At 39.4% G+C, this 9,447-nt stretch overlaps 1 protein-coding gene across 1 annotated transcript; it reads left to right on the top strand.

The window, feature by feature from the left end:
* The first annotated feature begins 2,857 nt into the window (after nucleotides 1-2,857).
* plk1 (polo-like kinase 1 (Drosophila)) lies at nucleotides 2,858-8,674 on the top strand. Its single transcript, XM_034230209.1, has 11 exons — nucleotides 2,858-3,576; nucleotides 3,996-4,164; nucleotides 4,476-4,620; nucleotides 4,711-4,804; nucleotides 4,913-5,138; nucleotides 5,257-5,299; nucleotides 5,604-5,701; nucleotides 5,820-5,897; nucleotides 6,687-6,841; nucleotides 7,034-7,216; nucleotides 7,843-8,674. The coding sequence occupies exons 1-11, from the start codon at nucleotides 3,214-3,216 to the stop codon at nucleotides 8,035-8,037; spliced, it is 1,749 nt and encodes a 582-aa protein (XP_034086100.1). The 5' UTR covers nucleotides 2,858-3,213; the 3' UTR covers nucleotides 8,038-8,674.
* Nucleotides 8,675-9,447: the final 773 nt, after the last annotated feature.

The following is a 9,447-nucleotide window of genomic DNA, read 5'->3' on the forward strand; positions in this document are numbered from 1 at the left end:
AATTACCGGTTTTAAGATTCATTCCTGCAGCGCTTTACTAGAGAAACAGACAGAAAGATATCAAAAGCATCCTCATCTCTCCAGTGCAGGATTTCTGCGTGTTACCATGGTAACCTGTAATGGCAGGGAGGATGAATATTTGGAGATGTTTCAGACAAACAGGAAGATCAATAATCATAATAAATCCCTTAAGTCAGACCCTACAGAAATAGTTTCTGAGGCACTTCAGACATAAACTGAGTAGATCAAAAGCTCAAGGTAAGCAGAGACATGTGATAGTCCATAATAAATTGGAGCTCACTCTAACATTAAAAACATGTCATTAATACCGTAATCTGACTCAAAACCTGATTACTTTCGTAGCTTTTGGATAATTTATATATCAAATGCAATGCCAATAAATACAAAAGAAAAGAAAGAACAGTGATGTTATTTAGTGTAGTGTATTTTGTAAGACAACAGAACAATGTGACTTTAGGAAAGAAGAAACCAAGATATTTAGTATCAAAAATGTTTCCTCTGAAAACCTGCCTTTCATTATTCAGGACAACGAAACACATGACATACTAAAGTTTAAACAACCTGAAATAAAATCATATAAAATGCTTAGTTTAATATATACAGCTAATTTCACACACACTATTTTATGAACATATAGGTTCACCTACTGAATCAAAAAAAGTATTGAAAACAATAAAGCAGATTCAGGCATTAGGCGTATATTACATTACATTTCAGATTATTATTATTATTCTGGATCTACTGCTGCCCTCTAGTGTTGATGATGTGACAATGATTTAAAGGTAGTTATTATAAAATGAGCCATTGTGCAGAGTGATTACTTTTGGTACTTTCAGTTGGCTATTTTTTACTGCTAAACTTGCAACAGTTTTGAGGTATAACTGCTTTTTTACATTATATTTAATTTAACTGAAAAACATAAAGTTACAAACTCAAAACAAAAAAAGGTGTAGGAATGCTCTGTTATAAGTAAAAGTCCTGCATTGCAAATATTACTCAAGTAAAAGTACAAAAGTATTAGAATCAAGATATACTTAAAGTTCCAAAAGTAAAAGTACTATACATATTTATTGTATATTCCATTGTTGGAGTAGGTATTAGCTTAACCTCTGTTTAATGCATTAATGCAACACCGACAGGCATCATTCTGCATAATGAGTACTTCACCTTTTGATACTTTAAGTACATTGGTTCAGAGGTGGGAGAAGAACTCAGATCTTGTACATGGGTAAAAGTAGAAGTACTCAGGTCTTGTACTTGGGTAAAAGTAGATGCACTCAGATCTTGTACTTGAGTAAAAGTAGAAGTACTCAGAGTGTAATACTCTGTTATAGTAAAAGTCCTGCATTCCAAATGTTCCTCAAGTAAAAGTAGAAAATATGATCATCAAAATATAGTTAAAGTAGCGACAGTAAAAGTAGTCATTGTGCAGATTGGTCCATTTCAGAATAATATATATGATATGTTTTATAATGATTGATCATTAAAGTGTTCTCAAAGCTGGTAAAGGTGCAACTAGTTTGAATGACTGTGTATACTGCAGGGTAGCTTGTGAATGTAGTCCAGGTGGAACTAAAGTCTGATTCAACACTTGATTATATTTCACATTATTCATCAAAATCAGCAAAGAAAGGTATTAAATAAATGTAGTCGAGTAAAAGTACATCATTTACCTCGGAATTGTAGTGGGGTAGAAAACACCTCAAAGTGCAGGATACCTATCTCCTACCTACGGGTGTTGCTGATCATGAGGACTCTACCTGATTTGTTTAATGGGACCCCTGATATGGGATCCATTACATTACATTACATGTCACTTGTTAGACGCTTTTATCCATATATATATATACACGTTTATCAACTTTTTGTAGTGACTTTTGTCTGTTGTTTCATAATTGTAATCTAAACTACACTTGAGGTGATTTAGTCCAATGAATGAACGTGAAGAAGAAGATGAAGATGGACCTTTATTAACAGGGTTCAGTTTCCACTCAGTCATACACGCACATGCGTTTTTATACAGGTACATACAGTACACACTTTTTACAACATGCATATACAAATACACAAACAGTTGCACACATGCACATCTAAGGAGCATAGTGAATAAAATATGGTAATATATTTAAAAAAATGATCTTCCATCAACTAACGGGTCAGTGAGCAGTCAACATGTCAAAGAGTGCTTGGGCAGGATACACTGACGGAACCCAATATTACTCCTGAAGGCCTGGTCAACAGTGTATATTAGTCATGTTGGATAAATGTTATGTAACCTAAAAAAGTAACTATTAGCCTACTCATAGCTGTCAAATAAAATACACACACTTGAAGAAATAGTTTGAACCACTAGCATAAATTGGAAATAGTCGAAAAATGTAGCCTTCTACAATCTGAGTGAATGTACTACCTCTTATCTGGTAACCATTAGCTGAATACAAATACTTCGAAATACTTTCACTTTTGATCGTTGATTAAATGTAATAGCCACATTATCTTTGTTATATCACAGTAAATACACCGAGCTATTGCGACTGTAACCTAAGTAAATATTTAAAAAACATTTTTCTCGTAAAGCAAGAACCAAAAACAACCTGTTCTCATTCTCAACAACTGTTTTAAATGCCAATCCAACTGCATTTCCCGTCAAGCACTGTGTTTAGGAAATGACGCACGACTAGCAAACGGCATTCAGCCAATGATAACGCAGCATATGCTTTTCTCGTCGGTGATTGGCTATGTTTGCACTCATCTTCCCAGGATGCTTTTCTGCACCACCTTGGAATTCAAACCGAGTGGACCAATCAGAGAGCGCCGTTACGACGAGGCAGCTTTTTAAATTTATACCAGAGACTGTTGTCAAAAGGCAGGACTGAAAGTAACGCTGCAAGCACCGAGAGACGCGTCTGGCAATTAGTTACATGGTTAGTTTCAGGTTTTTAAATCTTTAGATTCTCATTTACTTCATTTTGTTTAATGCTGAATCAAAGGCTTGTATAACGTTCGCGTTAAAGCGTGGTTAACATTAGTTTTGATTTGAATTCACCAGTGCATGGGCGCAAGCTAGCTTCCAGTGCTAAACTACCGTCGTTAAACCATAGTTTGAACCTTTTCACAAAATATCGATACTTCTACTTGTTAGTTTTTAAGCGTTTCCTTTGTAAAAGACGCAGAGAGCACTTTAATTCAAAGATGAGTGCAGGTATTGCAAAGCCGGCGACTCCATCGGCAAATGTCGACCCAAAATCAGCTCCTCTCAAAGAAATCCCAGATGTCCTCGTTGATCCACGCACCATGAAGAGATATGCGAGGGGGAGATTCCTTGGAAAGGGTGGTTTCGCAAAATGCTACGAAATCACAGACATGGAGACGAAGCAAGTTTTCGCCGGGAAAATCGTGCCCAAGTCCCTGATCCTGAAACAGCACCAGAGGGAGAAAATGACCTCTGAAATCGCCATTCACAAGAGTCTGAACCACGCAAACGTCGTGGGTTTCCATGGGTTTTTCGAAGATGACGACTTTGTCTTTGTTGTCCTGGAAATCTGCCGGAGAAGGGTGAGTTAAATACTCAAAAAAGTAATGTTCTTTAGTGTATACACTTCACAGGGCCAACGGTTACACGGCAGTCTCTGTCGTTGTCCGATGGGTGGTGGCTTACATTGAAGGAACCGTCAAAGGGATTTTGAACACGGTGGCCTAATGTATCTAATTATATAAAGTCAAATAAGTCATTACACGGAAAATAATTAATGGTTATCGACTTATTTTCCTTGTTTGTGCTGCCATGGTCACATCCCAAATATTTGCTTTAGAATCATTGTCAAATCCATCCACTAATCCTCAAACTATTTCTCATTTTAGCCTTTTTAGTCCTGCTTTTTGTCATTGACTTTCAAGTCTCACAGAAAGAACATTGTATTTCATTGTGGGTTTTTTTCTCACATTGAATTGAATGATCTTCTTCTCCATTTCAGTCCTTGTTGGAGCTGCATAAGCGTCGTAAGGCTGTGACAGAACCTGAGGCTCGCTACTACATGACCCAGCTGCTGAAGGGTGTCCACTACCTGCACAACAACAGAGTCATCCACAGAGACCTGAAGCTGGGCAACATCTTCCTTAATGATGACATGGAGCTCAAGATTGGTAATTTACTCCTTTAGATGGCATATGATTTCACTTAAATCCTCTTGTCTCACCTGAGAAGGGTAATGGATACCTGTAGACTCTCAAATAAACCCTTTAGTCCTGTGATAAAGCAAAGCCCTCATCACAGCCCCCACTGAAATGTGTCATATGTCCTAGATGAATAGTGGTGAAAAGACTCAGGAGTAACAAACCAACAAAAACGTTTTCATTAGGGAACATGGCACACAGATGTCCCAAAAGCGAATACTACAAAAGTGTTTTAGTTGGTCATCGCCTTTTTCAAAAGCTTTTCTGTATTTCTACTCCAGGGGACTTTGGTTTGGCCACTAAAATCGAGTTTGATGGCGAGAGGAAGAAGACCCTGTGTGGAACGCCCAACTACATTGCCCCTGAAGTGCTTTGTAAGAAAGGCCACAGCTATGAAGTGGACATCTGGTCGCTTGGGTGCATTTTGTAAGTCACAGTTTGACTGAATATAAAAAGAAAGTCACTTGAGCAAAAGATTCAGCCAGATTAACCTCCTCACTGTCTGTATCCTCTCAGGTACACTCTGTTGGTGGGTAAACCCCCATTTGAGACCTCCTGTCTGAAGGAGACCTACAACCGCATCAAGAAGAACAACTACACCATCCCCTGGGTAAGTTCTGCTAAAGTAACACTCAATATTCCTTCAACATATCGTTTTTACACATGTTTTGTTTGATTTATCTAATCTAATAACCTGCATTCCCATCTCTTTCCACAGCACATCAACCCGTTGGCTTCCAACCTCATAAAGCGCATGCTGCATGCCGAACCCGCCCAGAGGCCGACCATCGCTGAGCTGGAAGTGGACGAGTACTTCACCACCGGCTACATCCCCGTACGTCTGCCCACCACGTGCCTCACGGTTCCCCCCCGCTTCTCCATCGCCCCCAACACCGCTACAGAGCTCAGCCAGAGACGCCCACTGACTGCCATCAACAACCAAGGTAACAGGCCCAGCAAAAAATGACATCTAACTCTGTGCAGAAGTTATATTATTAAATGTATTCTGAAATGTTTCGGTTGGATATAGAGTTCACGACGTTGTTTTCTCTCCTTTTCTAGCAGGGACAGAGAACGTGGGTATGAAGGATGAGCATATGCAAAGGTGAGAGATGTTTGAAATGTTAACTTTGTGGATTCCTCCAGTTTGTACTAGTGGTTTTTAGATGTGGCGGAGCAGGGGTGCTTTTTGTGGTTGAGATTTCTTTGTTGCGTTGTTTAAGAATGTGCGTCATATGGATCCCTTTTATCTGCAAACCATATCTTCCTACGGCTACAAATAAATAACCTGAATGGAAGTGTCTACAGTGTAGAGAAAGCCAGCGTGTGACAATTTAGAATGAATTTGTGTCACATTATTTTAGAAAAGTCATCTTTGTGTATGTGTAACCGTTGTGTTTTCTGTGTAGGGAGCCTGAGCCGGCAGAGTGCCACATTAAAGAGATGCTGCAGCAGCTCAACACCATCATCGCTGCTAAGCCCTCTGAGAAGGCAGTCATCTGCCAAGGTGAGTGCAGACTCAAACCATTTTTCTAATAAGATTCAATTTTGCACATTTCAAAAGTTTGGATATTTTTTGTGCCACTGTGAACTTTACTTACAAAGATTTTATTCTGTTTTTCTAGAAGAGGCAGAGGATCCCGCATGTATTCCCATCTTCTGGATCAGCAAATGGGTCGACTACTCTGACAAATATGGATTAGGTAAGAATTAGACTCTGACTCTACATCCATCTAGCAGCCAAATGAAACATTTGCTAAATCCTCTGGTTGGTTGCTATTGAGAAAATAACATTTAGACCAAATACTGCTTAAAACTTGCTTTTACAAAAAAAAATGATATGCTACAATTGTTGTCTGGTTAGTTCAGGACATTTGTAGGTTTACAGTGATGCACCCTTAAAAACTAGGAAAGCACAACTCTTTTCCCATTGACGATATCCAAAATCTATCATCTTTAAAGCAACATACAAAACATTTGCTTTGTCCTTCACTGCTCATATAAGGCTGTTTGTTCTGGGTGCTTCAGGTGTCACAATTGGGACTCAGCCAGTTATTTTGAGCAAATAGACATTTTTCCCAGCAAGAAAAGCTCAAGTGTAACTGATAACACTAACTCTTTGATTCATTGACGCATCACGGAAAGCAAGGTTATTAAACTCTGCTGTCATTTTTTGCAAAATAAAGTTTAAATCCCTATATGATGCACAAGAAAACACAAGTTGGTGAAAGACGGTGTGCCAGAGTGGACAACACCAGGGCCCTGAAACGGCTTCAGAAACATGAGGCCATCATGTATTTTGTTAAATGCCTCCAAGTAACAAGACATGGCTGCAGAGAAATGCCCAATTAGATTTGTTTTAAGTAGGTTTGAAATGGTGTTGAGGATGTGTAGTTTTCTCCTAAATAGGGCTGACATGTGTTATTATTTTTAGGTTAACATTTGTCATTTAACAGGTTTCATTATAACTTGTTTTTGAATGTGTCTTCCAGGCTACCAGCTCTGCGACAACAGCGTGGGGGTGCTGTTCAACGACTACACGCGGCTCATGATGTACACCGACGGAGACAGCCTGCAGTACATCGACAAGACGGCCACAGAGTCCTACCTGAGCGCGCGCTCATTCCCCCCGGCTCTCAACAAGAAGGTGAGGGGTCCACAAAACAATTTAGACTATTTCCATTTTCTGCTGGTACTTTGAACTGTTTCTCCAGTATATTTTAGGATGAAGTGTTTTATGTGGTTATTTATTTGACAGCTATAAATAGGCTACACTTTTCAGGTAGACTTATGTTACATATAATTTTTCTTACAAACTTGTCACCCTTCCCCCTGCTAGATAACGTTGCTGAAATATTTCCGTAACTACATGAGCGAGCACCTGCTGAAGGCCGGCGCAAACATGGCCCGGCGGGACGGAGACGAGCTGGCGCGCCTGCCCTACCTTTCCCTGTGGTTCAGGACCAAGAGCGCCATCGTGCTGCACCTCACCAACGGCACCGTTCAGATCAACTTCTTCCTGGTGAGACGCACAACATCTCCTCCCACCGGTGTCTCTTAAACATTAGCTTATTTTGTTTAGCCCGCAGATTCTAATATAGAGTTTCAACTATTCATGGGTCACTAGTGTTCGATGTTTAGTACTCGTATGGCATTATGTTTTTCACCACATAGCTTGACGTTTTTTTGCCGCTATTGTAGGGTAGACTATCTTTCCCAAAATATTAACTCAATGATAATTTTGATTAATAGTCATCAGTAATGTGGATTTAATTATTAATTAGGTAAAGGCAAACGATGGATCAGCTAGAAAATCAGGAAATGTTTACCGGATTCCAGCATTTAAAACCAGAAAATCACACAAACAATATTAGTATATTTAAGATTATATTTAAAGTAAATGCAGCTGTTTGCCTCAGATATAGACGTTTCGTCGTCTTCAGTTTCATATTGGACATGAAAATTGTTATCTTTAGTTTTTTACAAAACAAGACCTTTTTTAAAGACGTCTCATTGAGAATCTAAGAAATGTTTGTATCGACGGCCGATTTAATTTAAAAGATAATGGGCAGATATCGATGTATAATCATAAGTTGCGGCTCGATTCTGAACTTATGTTCCTCCCCCCCCCCCCCCCCCCTCTTCCAGGACCACACCAAGCTGATCCTGTGTCCGTTCATGAACGCGGTCACCTACATCGACGAGAAGCGCGAGTTCCGCACGTACAAGCTGTCGCTGCTCGAAGAGTTCGGTTGCACCAAGGAGCTGGCCAGCCGCCTGCGCTACGCTAAGCTAATGGTGGAGAAGCTGCTGGACAGCAAGCCTTCTCCCGCCGCACAATAGACACACCTTTAATCACAGTCTGTCTAATCAGAAACGGACTCTTACATTCTCATGTATTTTATTCACTTTTCAGGCTGTACATTGAACATTTATCTTCTATATGTTGTACATTGTTGAATTTTGGACCCTCAACCAACTATTTCCTGATGTTTAAAGGAAACTCTTGATGAAGCGTAATCTTGGCCAACACATCCTGCTGACGGTAAATCAAAGATTGCTGCATATTAATTAAACCGGTGCATTCAAATAAGCCTTAAAGGGACAGATGGATTTTGAAAGTGAGACATTGCTCCCAGATTTCTCTGCTTGTTTGATAGTTTGTTCAGTCATGTTTTTTAAATCACTTGGTGCAGGTTGAGGCTCAGATGGCTGTGTGGATGGAAAAAGCTTCTCAGGTCTGCTTCTCTAGTTTTGTCTGTTTTTATCTGTGTTGTATGTAGAGAAATGGACCATGTTAATATTTCTTCATCATGCATATTCTTCCTGTAGCTACATTCTACTTTTATAAGTCTATTTTAGATGTCTTGTCCTTTTCAACACGACATGCAAACTTGTACATATACTTCTGAATATGCATACCTGTTGTAAAGATGGATTGATTTTACCCAAGTTGAAATAAAGATTCTCTTTAACTTGACAAATTACTGGAGTCTGTTTCATGTGCTGCTTATAAGATATTATAATTTGGCTGTGCAAAAACTACTGTTTCATTCTTGACGATGCTTGACCAGAAAAGTTATTTTTCTTTTTAAAAGCAAATTTGAACTATCAACACTTCTGTTAAATCTCTGGAAAATCTAGGTGGGGTAGGTAATTCACTTCAGAAACACTTTTTGTTATATTCCATGGAATGCTCTTAACATCCCGATAGCAATGAATCCATAAAAAAATATCATCTGTGGAAGCCGTGGCGCTGTAAAAAGCACGACCAATCATCTGAGCCGGCCCGGCTAAAATCACTGGATGGCCTACCTGCCTGTCAGCCTTCCATCTCGTGCACAAACTTATCTCTATGATGAATTGGAAATGGGGGACCCTGATGTAAACAAGACGAAAGTCTCTCTGGTCTGCATCCCCTTAACAATTGTGTTTTGAGCTGTACTGTACTGTACCCAATATACAAGCTGTTAATACACTTTTCAATCAATCAATCAATCAATCTCGTGCCCTCATTGGTCATGTGCGCGTTCGTGTGTGTTGGAGGAGGGGCTCTGTAAGGAAGTCTGAAGGAAGGGGCAGGTTTTTTTCGGTTCTGTACTTTCAAATTCTCGCGCACTCGAGCTGGTTTCTCCATTCTTACCTACCCTACCTTTTTAATGAGTGTTTTTATCAAAATGTACATTTCTTTTTTGGGTTTATTTTAACATTCTTATGCACACTTGAAGCAAAGTCGCTTATTAAAGAGTCCAA

Source organism: Gymnodraco acuticeps, unplaced genomic scaffold (genome assembly GCF_902827175.1).
Source record: "Gymnodraco acuticeps unplaced genomic scaffold, fGymAcu1.1, whole genome shotgun sequence".
Classification (NCBI taxonomy): domain Eukaryota; kingdom Metazoa; phylum Chordata; class Actinopteri; order Perciformes; family Bathydraconidae; genus Gymnodraco; species Gymnodraco acuticeps.

Excerpts from the sequence above, each read along its gene's own strand:
- plk1 (XM_034230209.1), top strand. The coding sequence starts at position 3,214 with ATGAGTGCAGGTATTGCAAAGCCGGCGACTCCATCGGCAAATGTCGAC. Across the intron at positions 5,139-5,256 it reads GACTGCCATCAACAACCAAG|CAGGGACAGAGAACGTGGGT; the intron begins GTAACAGGCCCA and ends CTCCTTTTCTAG. Across the intron at positions 5,898-6,686 it reads CTCTGACAAATATGGATTAG|GCTACCAGCTCTGCGACAAC; the intron begins GTAAGAATTAGA and ends TGTGTCTTCCAG.